The sequence below is a fragment of the Dasypus novemcinctus genome, chromosome 3 (genome assembly GCF_030445035.2).
Source record: "Dasypus novemcinctus isolate mDasNov1 chromosome 3, mDasNov1.1.hap2, whole genome shotgun sequence".
Lineage (NCBI taxonomy): Eukaryota > Metazoa > Chordata > Mammalia > Cingulata > Dasypodidae > Dasypus > Dasypus novemcinctus.
Window position 1 is genome coordinate 146,871,292 of NC_080675.1, and position 23,657 is coordinate 146,894,948.

The 23,657-nt window shown below is 36.2% G+C and overlaps 1 protein-coding gene across 3 annotated transcripts in view; it reads right to left on the reverse strand.

Annotated features, from left to right (window-relative positions):
- Positions 1-23,657, reverse strand: part of MYO9A (myosin IXA) — a 391,855-nt gene that overhangs the window by 117,526 nt on the left and 250,672 nt on the right. For all 3 annotated transcript variants that reach the window (XM_058294436.2, XM_071214269.1, XM_058294435.2), the window contains exons 19-25: positions 18,203-18,325; positions 12,967-13,047; positions 10,679-10,789; positions 9,725-9,847; positions 8,150-8,299; positions 5,915-6,234; positions 1,053-2,660 (exon numbers count right to left, since the gene is read on the reverse strand). In XM_058294436.2, coding sequence (XP_058150419.1) covers positions 1,053-2,660; positions 5,915-6,234; positions 8,150-8,299; positions 9,725-9,847; positions 10,679-10,789; positions 12,967-13,047; positions 18,203-18,325 — 2,516 coding nt within the window. The remainder of the gene's footprint in view (positions 1-1,052; positions 2,661-5,914; positions 6,235-8,149; positions 8,300-9,724; positions 9,848-10,678; positions 10,790-12,966; positions 13,048-18,202; positions 18,326-23,657) is intronic.

Consider the following 23,657-nt stretch of genomic DNA (forward strand, 5'->3'; position numbering starts at 1 on the left):
AAGATAATATGTCTTGGAAAAATGATAAAAGGATTACTTACAAGGATGATTAATATTTTTTAGAATCTACAACTAAGTCTTCTACAAAAAAATATTAATGGGTTCAACAGATTCATTTTCAGAATATATACAGATCACTAACTTTGCAGAATGACAGAAAGTAATGTGCTTTTATTACTTTTCTCATTGGCTTGTAAACTACACATCTCTGAACTTCTAGGCAATATCTAGATTAATGGGTAGAAATGGAACATCAAGCTATTGTACATTCCAACTACATTCATAATTCTGCATAGAAAGCCTTCGTGGAAAAAGACAATATTGATAGTCTATTTACAAACAATTTCTGTAAAATCTGTAAGCAATTGTAAAATTTGAAAGGTTTAAGGGTTCAGGTTATCAAGAGAAAAAGTTATTTTCATTGTTAATGTGAAATTTAATTTTTTAGCTCTAAGATACAGACTATCTTTCATTTAAATACTAATATTCTTTCACAAGAACTGAAAGAAGTCACTATGCACATACTTAATACAAATATTGTAAATGTTATCAAATTTGTTTTTATGTAGCCCTTCAAATTGTTTCTCTCATGACTACCACTTGTTAAGAAAGCTTAAAAGTATAAAGAACTTAATGAAGACCATAAATAGGACAATGCAACAACAATGTGATGTGACAAAGCACATTAACATTTTAAAAGCCTGACATTAATGTGCTTGCACTGCTATACCATATCACATCTTTAGGGCAACCAACATTTGATTAATGCCTACCAAGTTAACAGGCATTATACTACACTACACAAATGTCTTCTCACTTAACGGGAAGGAACTCAAAATTCTGATTTCCGCGCTTAGTCAAAGATTCCTAGGATATAATTAAATCCAGTTTCAACAATTTGGAGTCAACAATTAGGGGATTTTGTTTTTTTTGTACACAAAGAGAATGGTCAATTTGAGCAGCATTCACACAAAGAAGGCAGATTAAGGCAATTTAAAACTCTCCAAGACATTTTCTACTAATATATAAAAGGAAATAAATAATTCACTTACGGGGGAATATTCATATTGTCCTTTGGTGTGAAGAAAATGGCCCCAGTAGTTTTGTCTCTGGAAGGGTCATCAGATTTGTGGCTATAAGGCTGAGTTGGCCTAAGGTGTTCTCTTTTTGAAACACGATTATTAGAGTGTTTATAAGCTACATTCAGTTGGGTGCCCATTTCCCCTGTCTTGGCTAATTCCTTAATAGTACTAGACTGGCATGGACCACCTTTTCTTTCAAAGAACATGGTAAAAGGTTGGTCACTGAGTGATAAGTGAGCAGATGGACTGTCTTTTGGAGCAAGGGCTCCATCTTTTATAGCTATTGATGGGGACACTGGTACACTGGGTTCTCCCTTATTTGGGGCATTTTGTATGAGAAGAGAAGATGGCCTCTCTAACGTTTGCTCTGATTGAAGGAAAGATGGTACTATGAAAGACTCCCCAACTCTTGGCTTTTCAATTGTTTTGAAGGCTTTACGTTCCTTCTCTAAAATGTCCGTTTGCTGGCGAATCTGTGTCATCAGCTCTTTTTCCTTTTGCTGCTGCAACTGTTTTTGTCTTTCTTCCTTATCAGTGTTTAGCTTTTCCAACTTCTTAAGCATAGTGTTAGAAGAATCTGTATCCAAAGAAGCAACAACTTGATCTTCTTTTGGAAAGAGATACTTTCTTCCTTCCCTATTAACATCCAAAGTAAGAGCTGTCCCCAGTGTTTCTTCACTTTCTGATAGTTTGTTTCTCAGTATTCTTGTGTCTGGCTGGGAACTTGTTTTCAATGGGTCTTGCTGAGGAATATAAAAAAAGGTAGGTAGACTACTTGAAATAAAGGAGTCTCTTAACTGTGGTTTACAGATAATAGATTTGGAACAGCAGACCAACTTTTCCTTCATAGACCCATTGCTCAAATGCTCTGAGTCAGAGGGTGCCCTTTTTTGAATAAACACATAGTTTGTCTCACCTGAGGCACTGAGGACATTGTCCTGTGAGTTAAATTTTGAACTGCTAGTTGATTTGGGTGATGGAAACTGCAAGTCTCCTTGACCTAAAATTATGGACTCTTGTTTGCTCTTTTGGCTTTCCTCACAGCTCAGAAGTTCCAAGCTTCCTTGAGAGCTTTCACTATCAGGGGTACCCTGAAAAGAATGAATACCCTCAGGCATCAGTTCTGTAGACCATCTACGTTCCTCTGAAGGAGACACACCACCAAGAGAGCGGACTTTTAACAATTCTAAGCTAAATATAGCTTGCTCCAGTTCTCTCATTCTCCGACTTTCTCTTTTGGCCCGGCCTACTTTTTTCTGGTGGAGATCCTCTGAGGACTTGGGTCTCTCTCTTATAACAACATCTTCCTGCAAGTCCATACTACTTTGGCTTCTAGCTCTCTCCTGTTGCTTGCTTGAGGACTCCTTGGAGTAGTCCACTGAACTTTCGAGGCTAATGCGATTACTCTCTATCACAGATTTACATTCTTCTATGGCTTTCACTCTGTTGTCAAAGGAACAATCTTCCCATTCTGAAGGATCTGTACCCTGAATCTCCAAAGCTTCATATGCCTTGATATTCACCAACCCAAGCTCTCTTTTAGTTTTTTTAAATCTTTGTTCTTTTAAAACTTTAAATCTACATAAAATAGAAAAAGAATGGGTTACAGGTATCTTTGTTGACCAATGGAGAAAATAACATATACTGAGAATTTTTTAATTATACAGTAACTAAGTATTCCTTAAGCTAATTTGGAAGCACCCTTCACAATTTTTCTATGTGTGAGATGATACTTTATTAAGTGCATTTTTCTAAATTGGGTATTCTAGTCAAAACATAATCTAACTCATAAATAAAGCTCTCATTGAGTAATATCCTTATTATAAGGTAAACCATAGGAACTAAAGTTTCTGAAGGCAAAAACAGCTGAATTTTGTCAACTTTATAAGTTTCAACCTAATGTTAAACTTTCTGACCTTCTAGGTTTCCAATTCAGTTTAACTCAATAAACATAGCCAAAGTGGATTAAAATGTCTAGGAGCCTCATAGTCTAGAAGAGAAGACAAATTGTACATTACCAAATCTAACAGTTTGGCAAGTGTTAAAGAAAAGGTATAAACATAGTACGTGAGAATACAGAAGGAACAATTATTATAGCAAGAGAGATTAACTTTGTCTTGCTCTGAATCCTCTATAAATTACTTGCCTGTCCATGGAACTAGAGGCAGGGCTGGGGAAGGGAGTAGATGAACTCTGGGGATTTGCAGAAATGTTATTGAAACTATAACTCTGGGAATGTTCTTTTGGCGTATCTGGCAGGCAAAGGTAGCTACTTTAGGGTGTTGGATGTGGGGGCATTTGGGACAGGGCATACCTGGGGAAGGCTTCCAGGGAGTATGTGAGTGTTCATCTTGTCATAGTGTGCTTTATTCATGGGTAGAGACCCACATAATGAAAGGGAAGGCGTTGGACTTGCATCTGGGAGTCCTGCTATGTTCTCAAATAGAGAGGCGGGAGTCTCTCACGAGTATAGGCAATGCCTAATAGGAAAGGATAGGCCATTATGCCAAACCCTCAATGTTGTTACAAGTAACTATGAATCTTATTCTTAAAGGATTGAAGCTTGGTAGTTTCCGTAGGTCCCAAGGGAAGGGGGAGAGAAGAACAGATGGAACATGGGGCATTTTTGGGGCAGTAGAATTGTTCTATATGATCTTGCAATGATGGAAACAGGCCATGTTAAATATCATCAAAATTTATAAAAGTGTATGGTCCAAAATGTAAACCATCATGTAAATCATTGACCATGGTTAGTAGCAATGTTTCAGTATTTGTACACCAATTGTAACAAATGTACCATTCACATGTAAAATGTTATTAATGGAGAAAAGGGGAAAAGGGAGAGGATGTTGGATATATGGGAATCTACTATATTCTGTACATGACATTTTCATAACTAAAACTCCTTTGAAGACAAGATGAAAAAAAAATAAGACACTGGGGGAATAAATGGAAGAAAATTTCACTACACATATAGGACAACAGATCCTACAGTGATGAAAGATATGTCAAAAAAATTTTTTTATGTATTTTTTATTTCAAAATTAAAAAAAAATTTTTTGTATTTTATGTTATTTTTAAAACCATTATTATTTTATTTTCTTAATTAATTGTATTTGGTTATTTTGTTGGCTGCATTTTTAAGAAGTTTTAGATCACAGAAGGGTTACAATTGTGACGGAGATCATTGGTGTGGGCTGTCAGTGATGGGGGATCCATGGGAGGAGGTTTACCTGGGGCATACCTATATGGCATATGAATGTGTTCAAGGGCTCATGGGGCATTGTCAAGGTAGGTGCAGATCCACACAAAAACCAAAAGAATACTGAATTTACATCCTGGGGAACTCTGCCACATTCTCTAATGGGACTGCAAGAATTACCTGAGTACAGGGGAAGTGACTAGTGAAGGAGGATGGACCAATGATGGGACCTTGATATTGATGACTGCACTTATGAACCTTCACTTTTGAAACTGAAACTTAGCCTACTATTATAGCATGCCTAGGAGTTACCTCCTGAGAACCTCCTTGTTGCTCAAATGTGGCCTCTCTCTAAGCCAAACTCAGCATACAAATGCATTACCTTCCCCCCAGCATGGGACATGACTCCTGGAGATGAGCCTCCCTGGCGCCGAGGGATTACTACCAACCACCCACTAGTAATGCAACTGGAAAAAGACCTTGACCAAAAGGGGAAAGGGGAAAGACAAATGAGTTTTTATGGCTAAGAGACATCAAAGTGAATCAGGAGGTCATCCCAGAGGTTACACTTATGCAGGATCTCACTGATTGCCAAAGTTACTCTCATCAGGATCTCACTGTGTGCCAAAGTAAATGTTGCCTCAAATAGGAAGGCTCCTGAGGGCTCTGGCAATATCCAGATGCTACAAGCAGGGCTGACAGCTCAGGAGTTTAGCGCCCTGCCAGCGGGCCTACTTTAGAATTTATGCTTCTCAGTGTGACAGAGTTGGACTCAGTTGTGGTTTCCCCTCTATCTGAACCTATAGTTAGCACTAGGGTTGATAGGTGTATGTTGAAGAGACTTAAATTTTTGGGCTGTCCATGTACCATTCAAACCCTGAATCTCAACAGAGTTGCAACACCTACTCCCCAGTTCATTGGACTCACCCAGGACAACTAACAAGGAGATGATGATGTAAAACAACTATCTCAAGGAACAGAGAGAGTTTGCAACTGCAAGACAGTACCATCCATCTACCCCATGGGATCAGAGCCCCCTCTCAATTAGAGGCAAAGTAGGCATCACCATCCCAGAATCCTCAGGCCTGGGAAATGAACAATGGACTAGAGTAGACTTACTGTTATTCTACTATAGACTTATTTTGATTCTAGCAATAGAAGAACTTTTATCAATGATGTGGAGGCAGTGGCCACTGGAGTTCTGAAGGGAGGGAGAGGGAGAGAGATAATAGGTACAATTTGGGGGCATTGTCGGTACTTGGGAATTGTCCTCAATGACACTGCAATGACAGATACAGACCATTATATATCTTGCCATAACTTACAAAAATGTGCAGGAAAGAGTGTAAACTACAATGTAGACTATAATTCATGCTTAGTGGCAATGCTCCAAAATGTGTTCATCAATTGTAACAAATGTACCATACTAATAAAGGATGTTGTTAATGTGGGAAAATGTGGGAGGGGTAGGGAGCAGGGCATATGGGAATCCCCTATATTTTTTATGTAACATTTATGTAATCTAAATGTCTTTAAAAATAAAAATTAAAAATGTATTAAAACAATGAAGAGTTATAAACACAGTACTTGAAAAACTAGAAGGAACAATTATTATAGCAACAGAGATTACCTTTGTCTTGCGCTGAATCCTCTATAAATTGCTTGCAAAAGGATAATTTTGTTCCTTTGTTCCTGGTACCGCTTACTTTCCCTATAGCTTTTCCATCTTGCCTGTATGCAGACAGCAGCCATGTATCTCTGCCTATAATGCTCCCGCCATCTCTGCTGAATGATGATGGCTGCACTACGTAGTTCTAAGTACCGTTGCCTCTCCAAATGAGCACGCCAAGAAGCTTGGAGAAGAGTAGCTGCACTAGCCATCACAAAAGCATCCTTCTGCACAGCTGCAACTCTGATTTGCTTCTGATTCAGGTAATTCCTCCAGAAACGCTGTGGGGAAGACAATATAATAGAAACTGTTTTCACATTCTACACAACATTTTCACATAAGGGGAAATAAGAAAAATAATTAGAGGGCTAAGCTGTGATTAAAGTTAAAAAAAAAGTTTTCTTTTCCATATAAGCTTAGCTAAAAACGACTTTCAGCCCAAATAATATTAATGGGTTCAAGATTACCATTCATATATTTAAAAAATGAATATACTAAGGATTTTCTTACACAGACAGAAAAGGTTGTATGGAGAACAGCCGATAACACAGAATATTGACAGGGAAAATAAAACAGGTAAATTTGAAATAAGGTACATATTATCTGCACACAAAAATAATTTAACTCTCAAATACCATTCAGAAAAGTATTAAAAAGAACTGTCAGCAAAAATTAAGACATGTTACTTTATCTTTGCTTAGATTTCAAAAGATATTACCAGAAGTGGACATTGCTCAACTGACAGAGCATCCAGCTACCATATGGGAGGTTCAGGGATTGAACCCAGGGCCTCCTGGTCTATGTAGTGAACTGGCCCACATGCAGTGCTGCTGCATACAAGGAGTGCCATGCCACACAGGGATGTCCCCCACGTAGGGGAGATCCATGCACAAGGAGGGCAACCTGCATTGAGCAGCCCCATGAGAAAAAAGCACAGCCTGCTCAGGAGTGGCGCCACACACAGAAAGCTAACACAGCAAGATGACACAACAAAGAGGCACAGATTCCCAGTGCTGCAGAGAATGCAAGCGGACGCAGAAGAACACTCGGCAAATGGACACAGAGAGCAGACAAGGGCAGGGGGGGAGAAATAAAATAAATATATATATATTTTTTAAGATTTATTTTCTTTTTCTCCCCTTCCCCCTTGTTGTCTGCTCTCTGTGTCCATTTGCCGTGTGTTCTTTTGCATCCGCTTGCATTATTCAGCGGCATCGGGAAACTGCGTCTCTTTTTCATTGCGTCATCTTGCTGCGTCAGCTCTTTGTGTGTGCAGTGCCACTCTGGGTGGGCTGTGCTTTTTTCATGCGGGGTGGTTTTCCTTACAGGGTGCACTCCTTGTGCATCAGACACATCCCATGGGGGCACCCCTGCACAACACGGCACTCCTTGCGCGTGGCAGCACTGCGTGTGGGCCAGCTTACCACATGGATCAGGAGGCCCTGGGGATTGAAGGCTGGGCCCTCCATATGGTAGATGGATGCTCAATCAGTTGAGCCATATCCACGTCCCTAAATAAAATGAATCTTTTTTTAAAAAAAAGACATTACCACTATAAATTCATTTTGATTTTTCAACTCAATCAAAACTTATTAATAGTCAACTATTAAATGCCAAGCAATGTATTGGGTGCCATGTGTATTTCAAAAAGGGGTAAGAAACATTCTCACCTTTGAAGAAGTTTACAGAGTAAATTAGTTCTGGTTTCTTTTTTCTTTTTTTTTTTTTTTTTTTTAAGATTTATTTATTTATTTCTCTCCCCACCCCAGTTGTCTGTTCTCTATGCCTATTTGCTGCATCTTCTTTGTCCGCTTCTGTTGTTGTCAGCGGCACGGGAATCTGTGTTTCTTTTTGTTGCGTCATCTTGTTGTGTCAGCTCTCTGTATGCGGCACCATTCCTGGGCAGGCTGTACTTTCTTTCGCGCTGGGCGGCTCTCCTTACGGGGCGCACTCCTTGCGCGTGGGGCTCCCCTACGCGGGGGACACCCCTGCGTGGCACGGCACTCCTTGTGTGCATCAGCACTGTGCATGGGCCAGATCCACACGGGTCAAAGAGGCCCAGGGTTTGAACCGTGGACCTCCCATGTGGTAGACGGACACCCAAACCACTGGGCCAAGTCCGCCACCAGTTCTGGTTTCTAAAGCAAAGGCCAAATAAACTAGCAAATTCCAGACAAAGAATCCTTTGTTTCCCACCTGGATAATAATGGATGCCTGTCTCAGATGGAGGAAATGTTGCCTACACAGCAAGACCCTGAACCATCGCTGCAACAATATGATTCTGTGGAGCACCTCTTGGTGAAGCAGATCTTGTAAATGCTGTCGTTCCTGCTCCTTTAGGAAGACCTACCAAAAGGAAGAAAGATAAAGAATGCAGCTTAAGAAGAAATAAGAAACAAATTTGTTCATGAATCATCCTCTGTACTAATTATTTACAAAGGACAAATACAGTGGCAGAGGCATAAATGAAGTAATGATAAATATTTCTATTGATTTATCCAAAAGTCATTTTCAAATTGGGAAGGGATATTGGAATAGGGATAATGAAATGGGAAAGTGAGCACAAAAGCAAAAATCCTAATGCCAGAGACTGTAATAACACTTTGGGAAAAATCACTGCCCTACTGAGTCAATGTATTATTTACTGATAATATGACATATTTTTCAAGGGTGAGGAAAAAGGTTAAAAACCATAGATATTAAAGTTTGGTCAATACATGAATAAACCAATAATAAGAGTCTTTTTGAAATCTGTATGCATTAAAAAGTTTCTTGCGACACAAAGTTATTAGTTTACGTACTCTTCCTTCCACTAATAAATCTTTAGTGATTTGGGAGGATGTTAAGATAAATTATACAGAGTCACTATAGAAATAGGCTTTGCACTTTAGCTTTAAGAGCAAGTCAATATGAAATAACTAAAGGGGAAAAGAGGAAACTTATGAAAACTAGGTACAGAGGAACCCACTGAAACAAAACAAGGAAGTGGAAATTATAATAAAGGGATCAACAGGGGACAACGGAACAAACGCCCTTCATGAAAAAGAAGATATGAAATAGTGTGTAGCCAAAATATGGAGGTTCTTGAAAATGAGAAAGATGTTTGAATTTAATAAGGAAGTCCACAGAGGATTAACAATGAGCAGAAGGCTGGCAAAGAAAAAAGTGTATTAAGATACTGATTTTGATATGATGGTAGAGTGAATAGATGAATGGAATGGTGAATAGAGTGAAATCAGATAAGCAAGATGTTTATTCTAAGAGCAATGTGGGAGAGAGGTGCTAATGACTAGAACTATTAATATAATGCAAGCAGTAGGAATGGAGAAAAAGGTAGAGATGTTAGCATCATTTCAAAGGAGAGAGAGAAAAAAAAATACCAAAATGATTAAAGTGGAGGGTAAGCCAAAGATGGTAATGGTTGCTAGCCTGAGAAACTGGGTGAAGTAGAACAGAAAAAGACAGTAATTGAATTACAGTACAGGAATTTTGTTAAGGTTACTTTAGGCAAGTTGAATTAGAAATTACATAAGAATACCCAGGAAGAGATGTTTTTTAGGCATTTAAAATTAGGCAGGACCAGAGAATTAACCAGAAGTTCTTTGGTTAATACTGACTGTATTAGTGAAAAAAAACTTTGGCCTGATCAATTTTCTTATAATCTCTGGTACGCTATATTTTTATAAACATTTTTGTAAGCAAAGATTGCCATCATTAATTAAATATAAAAATGCACTCTATTTTTACAATGGCTGTATATATTGTATTTACCATGGTTTTTCCAACTTGATAATTATCTGGATTAAGATCTATTTTCCTGAAGAAATTCTGAATGCTGAATTTGGATGGAATAACATTTCGGGGAAGAAGTACATAGAAGTGGTTCACAAAATCCTAAAAAAATGAAAAGAAAATGTAAAAACACAAGAGAATTATACACAAACAAGATCCTAAAGCAGCTAATTGTTCTTTTATTGATCTTTTGCTCATTCTTTAAACAGGGTGAAACCAAGAAAGGGATTGTTAACATAAATATTACAAAAGGCTAATTTGTGAAACATAGGAGAGGGGAGGATAGTGAGTTCTTCATACTATGTTATCAAAGAAGAAGAGAAGAAGAAAACAAGGACCAAAGTCCATACGACTATATTAAAGAGCACAGAAAAAGTTTTATATAACAAGAACCTGAAATTTTTTAGCAGAAAAATAAGCAAACATGCCAGTTATCACAGGATATAACTGAGAATGAAGCTTTATTTCCCATCAACAGCAAACACTTTTGCTCAGCTGCTGAGAAGTCACAACATAATTTGTGCACCCATATCAGCAGTAGTTGATGAGAATACCTGTGAGCCTTGTTGGAAGCTTCCTTTGAAAGAAAATCCTGCTGAGACAACTTCAGGGAAAATCAAATGGAATCTTTCCCTTTTTCTAGATATTTCTGACCAAAATATTTCAATTACAGGAGTAATCAGTGTGAATAATTGCTATTTTGCAGGTAAACTTAGTATTCACAAACCTTTAGGTCAAAGCAGAATATTACAGTACAAGTTTAATGAAATTGCTTGTAATCCAATGAAAATGAAGAGTCTATTCCTTCCTAAATTTTAATACAAAAGATGGACTGGAAAATAAACATGAGCTCCAAATCAATAACAAGAAAGTCATGTGGAAATAATTTACTTGATGTGCATATATATTTAAATAACACTATAAAAGTATAACCTTGAAAAGATATTTGCAGCTGTATCCTGACTGGCGAATTCGAACTGTCTCCAGCATCCCAGTATACCGAAGCTGTCTAAGTACCAAGGCATCATTGAACCTTAAGGGCAGCTAAAACAAAGCAAATAGAAAAAAGATTAACCTAGAAAATAGATCTTCAAATTAGTATTTGTCTTATATTCATTTTATGCATTGAATATCTAGGGATTGACAGGGAGTTGTCTGGTTAAAATAAAAATAAACGTGGGAGCGGGTGGGCTCACTTGTTTGAGCACTTGTTTCCTGTGTACAAGGTCCCAGGTTCAATCTTTGGTACCTCCTTAAAAAAAAAAAAAGAAAAAAAAAAAAAGCCAAAAATGATGGGACAAGCAACCACCCCAGCTAGTAACTTCAGAAAAGTCCTGACTGCTCAATCCTAAGGGAAAGAGAGAAATGAAACTTTCAGACTCTGGTTGTAGAAAGAGAGGGCCATCAATCTCAAAAGGAATGGGGTTGTCCATAGTGGAGGTCAGACAGTACAGTCACTGGAAATCTATAAAAGATTAACTTCTTTATGCATGGTCAAGAGCTGTCTGGGGAAGTGGACGTGGCTCAACTGATTAAGCGTCCCCTTACCATATTGGAAGTCCAGAGTTCAGTACCCAGGGTCTCCTGGCCCGTGTGGTGAGCTGGCCCATGTGCAGTGCTGCTGTGCCCGAAGAATCCTGTGTCACGCAGGGGTGCCCCCCTAGTGGGATTCCCCACACACAAGGAGTGTGCCTCACAAGGAGAGCCACCCCGCGCGAAAAATGCAGCCCGCCCAGGAGTGGTGCTACACACATGGAGAGCTGACACAGCAAGATGACACAACAAAAAGAGACACAGATTCCCAGTGCCATCTGACAAGAATGGAAATGGACACAGAAGAACACAAAGTGAATGGACACAGAGAGCAGACAACTGGGGGGGAGCTGTATTTGTTTTTAATTATGATATTATCTATAATCTCACTAAAAAACCACCATTCCCACTGCGCAGTAGTTGCCCTGGTTAACTGAGAGCTGACAGATTCTTCTTCTGATGACTAATATAAGGTTAAGAATAGCTTGTTTCCTCAAATACTTTTTGCTAATGATACATTATGAAAGAAAAAAAATTCCTGTAGTCCCTCAGAATTAATACCCTTATTCTACAAGTACTGACAGGGACGAGGCTACAGGAGATAGTCAATCATCATGAGGCATAACATCTTGTCATGCCCAGTTATTTCGGTAGACATGTTTTCAAACATTCTAAAAAAGATAGATTTGGAGTTTCTGATATTTTTCCATTTTCTGAATACTATTTTTAATGATACTATAAAGTATTCCCAAATATTTTCTTGAAGCTAGGAGGGGCCCACCAGCCATTAAGGGAAAAAGCCAAATGAACAAGCTACATTAAATAATAATAGCAGTTAACATTTGTTTAGTATTTAATCTATGCCCTGAAATACTCTACTAGTTGAACTCTTTGTATAGCAATTAATAATATGAACTAAGAGTTTTGTTTATCTGCAGATAAAACTTTTTCCTTTTAGTCACTATAAAGGAATAGCTAACATTTGCTAAGTACTTACTATAGGCCAGGAACATTCTAAGTATTTTATACTTATTAACTCATATGTGCTTACAAAAACAGACATCAGTTCTATAATTAGAATATACTCTTACACAGATTAAAGTATTTATCCATAGAAAGATAAAGTAACTAGCCTAAGGTCACAATGCTCATCAATAGAAGAGCTGTTGCTTCATTAAAATTAAGAAAGCTGAATGTAATTTCTACTACATTTTAGGTGTTCAGGCAAAGAACTATTGTTTCCTATGATGAACATCTGGAAAGATGCGAATATCTATACTTACTAGATATAATTTACAAAGTTCTAATTAGGGAAACTCATAAAAAATAGAAAGGAATTACAAGTGTCCACAGCATATTTCTTAAGTTAAAAAGACAAGAGAGAACAGAGTAGCAAAAGTTGCATTAATGAAAATTCTTTTTTTTTCCCTTATGGCATTTCAAGAGATATTTCATTCTTATAATCTAGGGATGCTAAATCAAGCCCATATTAACAAACTAGAGGCAGCTAAGTGTAGAAATTACAAGGATATCCACAGAAACTATTTATGGATCACTGCTTTCCTTTCAAAAATTGTAAACAACTCTTCCCCTCCACTGACTCTCCTTAGAATTTAAAGCTTAGAATTTAAATCCACTTTAGTAAACATATGCTAGAAATGATGTTCTCATTCACAGGACATTTTTACCTTTTCAGCATTAGAGCGAATGCATTTTACAAAATATGGCTCTGCTTGATCGAGTGTCTCCATCAGCTTGCTTAATGATGCCTACAATTCAAAGTAACAAAATTAACACATCCTCTCATTCTAAAATGGCTATAATAAATGATTTATAAATATAAATGATGGTGGCAGAATAAGCAAAAACTAGTGGCATGCTAAGAAATTCATTTGTTTCTGAAAACCAATCTGTATATTCCCATATTGGTTAAAATAAGGATAATAAAAGATAAGCATGTAATAATTGTCTTTGTTTAATCTTAAAGTAGACAGCCTGACAATATTAAATATTGCAGATATATTTCAGAATAATCTATATCTAAAGTGAAAATTTTCACATTTCTTCACATTTCATTAAACAATTTTATTCAAACTCATATATTCCTAGACCTTTTAAAATAATCCAGTAAAGTATTTATCTTTTTTGAAAATGTATTATTGATTTACATACAGTAGTATTCACTTTTTGGTGGAATCCAATGAGTTTTTGAGAAATGTTGAATACAGGCACAAAGTTATTTTTATGTACTATTCCCTTGCTTTTCTTTTAATGTCTAGAGGTTATATAGTGATGTCCCCTCCTTTCATTCCTGATACTGGTAATTTATACATTCCCTCTTTTTCCTGATCAATCTGGCTAGAAGTTTATCAATTTTTTGTTATTTTCAAAGAACCAACTTTTGGATTCCTTGATTTTTCCTAATTATTTTTCTGGTTTTTTTATTTTGTTGATTTCTATTCTTTATTATTTCCTTCCTTCTGCTTGCTTTGGGTTTAATTTGCTCTTTTTTCCCTGGTTTCTTAAGGTGGAAGCTTAGGTTTTTAGTTTGAAATCTTTCTCCTTTTCTAATAAAAGAATCTGATGCTTTTATAAATTTTAAATTTTTAAATTTTTATTTTATTATTAACCTCCTAGCACTGTTTTAGCTGCATCACACAAATTTTGACATACTATGTTTTCATTTTCATTCCCCTTCAAATATTTTGTAATTTTCCTCAAGACTTTATCTTTGCTAATGGATTATTTAAAAGTATACTGTTTATTTTCAAAATACTTGGTAATTATCTTTCTTTTACTGATTTTTACTTAAGTTCCTTTACAGTCAGAGAAAATATTTTATATATGATTTTACCACTCATAAATTTGTTGGGAAGTGGATTTGGTCCAATGGATAGGGCATCCGCCTACCACATGGGAGATCCAAAGTTCAAACCCAGGGCCTCCTGACCCATATGGTGAGCTGGCCCACGCACAGTGCTGTGCCACGCAGGGGTGTCCCCTGCATAGGAGAGCCCCACGTGCAAGGAGTGTGCCCCATAAGGAGAGCTGCCCAGCACAAAAAAAGTGCAGCCTGCCCAAGAATGGCGTCACACACACGGAGAGCTGATGTAGCAAGATGACAACAAAAAGAGACACAGATTCCGGTGCCACTGACAAGAATACAAACGGACACAGAAGAACACACAGTGAAAGGACACAGAGAGCAGAAAACTGGGGGAGGGGAGGGCGGGAAAGGGGAGAGAAATAAATAAAAAATAAATCTTTAAAAAACAAACAAAAAATTTGTTAACTTTTGTTTTAAGGCCTTAAATATTATCTTTCCCAGCAAATGTTCCATGGGCACTTGAAATCGATGCATACTCTGTAGTTTCTGGCTGTGGGTGTTCTATAAATTTCAATTAAGTCAAGTTGATTAATAATGCTGCTCAAGTCTTCTATAATCCTCCTAATTATATGTCTATTCATCCTAACAAATACTGAAAGAAGTATGCTAAATTCTGCAAGTATAATTATAGATTTGTTCATTACTTCTTCTAGTACTATCAGTTTGGAGTGAATCCACAATTAGGACTGTTAATGTCTTCTTCTTGAATGGACCGTTTCATCATTATGAAATAGTCTTTTCGCTGGTAATTTCTCTGTTCTGAACTCTGCTTTGTCTAACATTATGGCCACTTTAACTTTCTTTCTTTCTTTCTTTTTGTTTTAGGAGGTACCAGGGATTGAGTCTGGGACCTCATTTCATGGAAGGTAAGCACTCAACCACTGAGCTACATCCACTCTCCTCTGGCTTTCTTTTGATTTGTGTTTGTACAGCGTACTTTTTTTTTTCATCCTTTAAGTTTAACCCGTCTGTACCATTATATTCGAAGAGAGTTTCTTGTAGAGAGCATTTATAGTTGGGTCTTGTTATTTTATCCAATTTGATAATATTTTCTTTTAACTAGAGTGTTTAGAGCATTTACATTTAATGTAATAATTAATATGGCTGGTTTTAGAACTACCATTTTATTTTTTGTTTACTGTTTGTCCACTCTCTTTTTGTTCCTCTATGCCTTCTTTCACAGCTCTATTTTCTTTGAAGATATTTTAGTATTCCATATTATCTATTGGCTCTTTTACTACTTTTCTTTGCATAACTTTTTTTTTTCCAGTGGCTCCTCTCAGGATCACAATATGCAAACCTAACTTATTACAATCTACTAAGAGTTAATATTTTACCACTTTCAGTAAAACACAGAAGCCTTAAAGCCACACAGACACCTGTTATTGTTGCTATATGTATTACAGCAACACATTGTTTACTTTTACATGCTCTTTCCTTTGTAAAGGTTATTGCAGTATAACATGCATAAAATAAAATGCTTAAATCATAAGTATACAGTTTGATGAATTTTCACCAAAGGAACAAACTCTTGTAACCAGAGCTCAAAACAATGAAAAAAATATTATCAGAACCTTGGATGCTTTGTGCCTTGTCCCATTGAATTCAGCAAGGTCAATATATATAAGCTAACTGCACTATACTCCCACCAAGGGTACTCATTATTCTGACTTCTAAGTTTTCTAAGTTAGTTTTGCCCGCTTTAAACTTTACATATATAGAAAAATACACTAGGTACTATTTTGTGTACCTTGCATATAATTATATTTTCCTTATTTTCAGTGCTATATAGAATTACACCATTATATTACTATATCACAATAATAATATCCTTTTAGGAATGGATATTTGGTTGTCCCAGTTCAGGCAACATATAACAAGGGATGCTTTTTGGTTGTCCTAGATTAAACTATTATGAATAAAGCTGATTTGAACTTTTTTAGGGTGAGAAAATAAGATGACATTTCCTTACGGCAGGAGGGCAATTCCTATAGCTAACCTTTCATGAATTCTTTGATTTCATTTGATAAAAATAAACATTCATAAGAAGAGTATGGAGTCAAAAACACCTGGGTGCCATTCATCCCCATCACTTACAAGTTGCTCAGTTTCTTAAGCCTGTATACAATAGTAACAATAGTATTTATCTCATAGAATTGTTGCAGGAAATATTAGATGATGCAAATGTGGAAATATTTATTAAGGGGTTTGGAAAATATAGTACATATTACACATATGGTCATTATTTCTGAGTGGCAGATGATTTCATTTGTTTTTTCTCTTCTCTGTATTTTCTAAATAATCAATAATTAATGTATTACTTTTATAATAAGGTAGTAATATATTAGAAACATTAAAGATCACCCTATTTGTAAAAATTAAACACAATGAATGAATATGATTTGAGAATTTCAGGAATATATGAAGTTTCTGAATTTCAGAGGATTTTAAAGAGATTGTGATTATAACTAAAAGTTTTATTGTTACAGTAGCTATATTATACTCCTTCAAGGAGTTTGGTATAGGCACCTAAAAAGATCCAAGCTAACAAAGCAAAGGACACTTAATAGCTTAATGATATTAACCTTTATAATAATGAGATGAATGCCCCCTTTTCAGATACCAAGATTACCAAGTTACCTTTAGATCAGAATTTAGCTTCCCATGTTGACTTGCTAATTAGGGAAAGATTTGCTAATGAACAAATAATTGTGTCAAGTCTGCTTCTAACTCACATTTCTCGTTGTAAATTAATAAATGCTGATACTATTTTATTATTTTTTCTTTTTTTTTTTTAATAGCAGTGTTTACAATCTGCCAGCATGATTTTTCTCCCTACAACCCATTCATGTTCACATTTCTAAATCTACAAAGTGAATAGCCAGACAATGGAATGTGAGGAAAGTACCAAAGTACAGACAGACTTGCCTAAGTAATACCCCTCTTTCTTGTTACTACCCAATTAACAGATTATTAATTAGTAAAGATTTTTTTAAAATTCATGGCAGAGATTCTTTTATACTTAAGTGATTTTCCTTTAAGTTTATTAGTGCATACTGTTATTTGGCCCCTTTGTCTTCTTTTTCGATTTTCTTTATCTAAAGAGGAAGTATGTGACGAAACAGCCTTCAGAAAAACACAAATTTTGCTCTCAGTCTATGGTGAAAATAATCTAAAATAAAATGACATTTCTAAGTCCATAGTTTGAAGGACAGTGCTCATATATCAAACAAGATCAAATGTCGTAACATATTAGTAGATATTTCATGTTCAAACACCCTGGTTTTAAAAGGAGCATTTTGATAAGTGATGACATACAGAAACATAGCTACCAACAGATTTTTAAAAATTTTAGTTACCAGTGAAAATGGTTTCTCTGATATAAACATGAGGTACAGAAAAATTATGTACTATATTGTTTACCCTCCACATTTTTTCCTTATTTTTATAAACGTATGAATCTATAAGAAGAACTTTAAAAAGAGATAATTCAATGAGAAGAAAAGGAAGATATAATTAGAGAAGTATTTTGAGAATAGCTTTTCTGGAAGTCATGGTTAATCATATTTATTCCTAAACGCCCAATCACAGCAAAAAGAACCAGATTTCTGTGTATACAAAACTAAAACAAAGAGGAAAAATAACCAACAATCCCATTTAGCTAAATATTGATGGCAGCAGCATGAGGTTTAAGTATTTGTAGAAAAGACATATCACTGTGCTAACAGTGATTATATTTGGCAGTAGCTTTTAAAGACGGATTTGTTTATAATATCACTTTTCGGATGCCTTTTACCTCAAAATGAAAATAATGAATTACTCTTTGAATATCCACTATCCAGAGATATTAGGATGAAAAACGAAAGGAGATGCTCTTTTTCAATCTCTGGTACCTCTCTCCAAAAAGACTATTAGAGCATGGCTTTTTAATCCTAGGAATCATATCTCATTCTGTTATCTTGCAGATCATTTTGACTTTTCAACACCCATCTCAAAGAAACAGATGCCTATTTGTTATAAGTAAAAAAGGAAATAACCTGAAACTGGGCACTGATGCTGGGAGGCTTCTTCTTCTTGTGCAAATGAAGCAGAGACTTGGTAATGCGATCCTGTAGGGTCAGTCTGGTAAGATGCTTTAAAGAATTCACCTCTAGCAAGTGCTGAAAAGAAAAAAATAACATAAAATTCATCTCTAAATTAATCTTAAGAATATGATTTTTAAAATCAAACCTAGTTTTCTTATATTGCTTCCTATCTCTAAAGACTGTGGTGAATAGGAAGACTGATACTCAACATCTGTTCCACCTTCTTTAGCTGGAAAGCTAAAAAAAAAACAAACCCTATTTTTCAAATTCTCTTGCATCTAGGATCTGGATGTGATTTAGGTTAACCAATCAAATGCCCACATGTAAAACTAGGAGTAAAAAACTGAGGTAGAGGCCTTGGTTACTAGGTTCTGTTTCTATAAGCAAGCAGGTGTATAAAGGTGCCTTAGTTTTCAGTGGTCCCCAGTGTCCAGTCACTAGTTTTACAAGTGTTCAGAGGCAGAATGTAGGGTATTTGTGGTGTCACAGCAACTCTAGTAAATGCAGCTTGGCTCTGGAACCAATAGTTGTAGGTGGTATGTTCCTGAAGCCAACAGTAGTAATGGCAGCTTACTGATTATAGCTGGGGTCAAATCTACAGTGTTGCTTTAACATTATAAATCTCTAAAGTTTCTAATGATTTTATAAGCACCTAACTCCTTGAATTAAGTCCCTTTCTACTTAAAATTAATCTTCAGTGATTAATGTTATCTGCAATAGAATCCTGACCCATAGAAACGATTAAATTCAATCTCAGGGCTACAACATGGATGTCAAGGACATGGCAGGGAAAAAACCCTGACATAGTCTTTATCAACCCTTATCCTGAGGTACTACCTTAGAATGTAATTAGGAATATAGGACTTACATATGAATCAACTAAAGAACAATATCCTAATAAAGTATTTGGGACCTTTTTCAGCCACTCATATTTTTTAAACCACACTATAGTTTTGAAAGTAAATTTGTCAACAGAAAGACTATAAAAAAGACTATATATATACAGATGCACAACTATATAAAGTGATTATAAAAAGTAGTGAAATGGTTATTTGTATAAGAAACACAAGATTAAAACCATGACACATATTTAAAGGTCTTAAAATGTTAATTTTGACAGCATAAGCATTAAAGAACTAAAAACTTCCAAGTCACAAAAAGCACAATGCACATTTAAACAATGGAATTAAGAAAAAATATTTCCAAAAAATGACTGTCTGTATATACAAAAACTTAAAAAAATATGGGTACCAAAATGAAAAAAAATGACCAGGATACCCGATAAGGTAATTCTAAAATGAAGTATAAATGGCAAATAACATAATGATGATTGTTCAGCCTCACTTATTACTGAAGAAATATAAAATTTCTTTTAAAGAGATTTCTAAGTATCAGATTGACGTACATAAGACTGACAAAACTCTGTATATAGGAAGATTCCAAAAATGGGAAAATATATGTATTGTTTTAGGCATACAACTTGGTTCCAGACAAGCAATTTCACTTTCAAGTATTTATTTTAAAGAGAATATCAAACAAGGTCTCAATGATATTTATCACAATATTCTTCAAAATAGTGAAAAAATAGTAACAGAAATATGCAGTTATATGAAATGTTTAAATAAAGTATGGCTCACTCACATACATAAATACTATACAGCTCAAAAAGATACTGTACACATATATTTACTGACATGGAAAAATATGTGCAATTACCATTGACCCAAAAAAAGGCATTTTAAACAACTATATATATATATATATAAAATGGTGTGGGTTTGAATTTTAGAGTATTTTTATATTTTATTTTTATTAGCATTTTTTAATTCTCACAAGTTCATTGTATACTCAGAAAAAAATATTTTTGAAAGTGAATTTGTCAATAGCAAGATTATATGTATAAAGGTGTACAAAAATGTAACATGATTCAAAAAGCAGTTGTTATTTGTATTAAAAAAACAAGACTGAGTTAAAAGCATGACATATATCTAAATGTCTGTCTTCATCAAGATTCAGTTAGAGATAATTCCCTTCTGAGGCATTCAGATTTTTATCTACTAAATTTCTTTCCAAATCATCATCAATGATTCATTTATTCAGATTATGAAATAATACTTATTTCATAATTGTTTTTAAACAATTATTAACTGCTTCTGTGGAAAATACTAGAAACACAGAGGTGAATAAGACATTGTTCATCTTATTAGGGAAGACTACAACAGATAATAAAATTAACTTCAAGTTTTGAGCCTGAGTGACAATAAAAATTGTGCAAGGGAAGCCATATGCTAAAATCATTTTGGGTATGAAGTTTTTGGAAACCAAACTGAAAATGTACAACAGGGCAACTGCCATTAAAATATTGGAACTTAAAAGATAGCTCAGGTTAGAAAGGGAGATGTAATAGAAGTGAAAGTTCTAAGCCATGAGAGAGAATAAATTCTAAGAAAGAAAAGGGAAAAATGTATTAAAACATATCTATATTAACAGAGGGTCAAGGAATGTTAAGTTATAATGCATTAAAATTTTGTCTGTTCAATTATTCAAGACTGTAATAAAAATAAAACATTCTGAATCCTACTTATCCATAAATTGAGGTTCTAGAAGTACCCCTAACACAGGTGAATGAACCATATTTCCAAAAGCTACAAAAGTAAATGAGGGGGAGTGGTTGCACCTCAGGCAGTTGAGCATGTGCTTCCCACATGAGAGATCCCGGGTTCAGTTTCCAGTGCCTCCTAAAAACAAAAAAACAAACAACAAGCAAACAAACAAACAAAACCAACTCAGGGGAGCTGATGTGGCTCAGTGGTAAGTGCTGGCTTCCCAAACGTGAGGTCCTGGGGAAAAGTTAATGAGGATATAGGAGCTATGGCTTTCCTTTACTCTTACTGATATATACTTGACTTGCCTTGGTCTGAAATGTATGGAAAACAAGCAAAACATTCATTCATCATAAGTAGAAAAAATAAGGGATATCTAAATAAGGGTAGGAGATTAAGATGAAGAGTGAGGTAACTAAACAAATGGATACCATGGATATATGCCACAAATTCAGGCAAGCTGGCCTGCACAGCTGGAGAGCTGGCCCATGTGGCATGTGGGGCTGCACAGGAGTGCTGGCCTGCACAGAAAGCTGATGCAGCAAGATGATGCAGCAAAAAAAGACTTAGGGAAGAGACAATGAGAGACGTAGCAGACCAGGGAGCTAAGGTGGTACAAGAGATGGGGCACCTCTCTCCCACTCTGGAAGAGCCCAGGATTGGTTCCCAGTGCTGCCTAAGAAGACAAGCAGACATAGTAGGACACACAGCAAATGGACACAGAAAACAGACAGTGAGTACAAAAATACGGAAGGCGGGGGACAATAAATAAATCTTAAAAAAAAATAGTATGTCAATACTAAGCAATTTATAGATTCAATGCAATCCCAATCAAAATTCCAAAAGCCAATCATTAAATTTATGTGGAAGGGAAAGGGGCCCCAAATAGCTAAAGCCATTGTAGCAGTTTGACATGGTTATGAATTCCAAAAATAGATATTGGATCTGTACCTTAGCATAACTGAGTTATGATTAGGGCATTAAGTCCCCACCCCTTGGTGGGTGGGGAATCACAGATAAAAGGCATGACAAAGAACAGAACTGAGGCTTCTGATGTTGGAGTTTTGATGTTGGTGTTTGATGCTGAAGACTTAAGCTGGAGCCCCGGGAAGTAAGCTCACAGAGGAAAGAGAAGCCAGACCCAGGAAGAAAGGAATCTTGAACCCAGAGAAAAGCAAGCCCCAGGAACATAGGAACCCAGGAAGCCTGAACCCTGACAGACGTTGGCAGCCATCTTGCTCCAAATAGACTTTGTTGAGGGAGGTAACTTATGCTTTATGGTCTGGTATCTGTAAACTCCTACCCCAAATAAATACCCTTTATAAAAACCAACCAATTTCTGGTATTTTGCATCAGCACATCTCTGCTGACTAATACAGCCATCATGAAAAAGAAGACTGAAGTTGGAGGACTCACACTTCCCAATCTTAAAACTTATTACAAAGTCACAGTAATCAAACCAGCTTAGTACTGGCATGAGGACAGACATACAGAACAATATAACATAACTGAAAGCTTAGAAATGAACCCTCACATTTATGAAAAACTGATTTTTGGCAAGGTGGCAAAGACCACTCAATTTGGAAAGAATAATCTCTTCAACAACTGATGCTGGGAAAACTGGCTCTCCATTTGAAAAGAAAAAAAAAGAGAAGGTTGGACCCCCTACCTCACACCATATACAAAAGTCAACTCAAAATGTATCAAAGACCAGGAAACGGACTTGGCCCAGTGGTTAGGGCATCCGTCTACCACATGGGAGGTCCGTTGTTCAAACCCCTGGGCCTCCTTGACCCATGTGGAGCTGGCCCATGCGCACTGCTGATGCGCGTAAGGAGTGCCGTGCCACACAGGGGTGTCCCCCGCGTAGGGGAGCCCCACGCGCAAGGAGTGCGCCTGTAATGAGAGCCGCCCAGCGCGAAAGAAAGTGCAGCCTGCCCAGGAATGGCGCCACCCACACTTCCCGTGCCGCTGACGACAACAGAAGCGGACAAAGAAATAAGATGCGGCAAACAGACACAGAGAACAGACAACCAGGCGGGCGGGGGGGGGGGTGGGGGGGATTAAATAAATAAATAAATCTTCAAAAAAACAAATGTATCAAAGACCTTAATTTAAGAGGTGGAACTATCAAACTCCTGGAAGAAAATGTATGGAAGCACCTTAAGGACCTTGTTTTAGGAATTGGTTTCTTAGACTTTACATCCAAAGAAAGCAGTGATGAAAGAAAAATAGATTTTCTAGAAATGGAACCTCATCAAAATAAAAAATTTTGTTCCTCAAGGCACTTATAATGAAAGTAAAAAGACAACTTACACAAGAAAATATTTGGAAAATACATATCCAATAAAGGATTAATTTCCAAAACATATTAAAAAACCCTTCAACTTTACAACAAAAAGACAAAACAACCCAATTAACAAAGACTTGAACAGACATCTCTCAGAAGAATTCAATATACAAAATAGCCAGAAAACATATAAGATGCTCAACATCATTAGGAAGGAAATATATATGAAAACCACAATGTGATACCATTTCACACACATTAGAATGGCTGCTATTTTTAAAAAAACAAAAAACAGAAAATATCTCGTGTTGGAGAGGATGCAGAGAAATAGGAACACTCATTCATTGCTGGTAAAAATGTAAAATGGTGTAACTGCTGTGGAAGACAATTTGGCAGTTCCTCAGAAAACTAACATAGAACTACCATATGACACTTCTAGCCCATGTTAAAAATACATATATACATACCAGTGGAGAGTGTGAACTAGAGTAAACTATTATCCATGTGGGGCAGC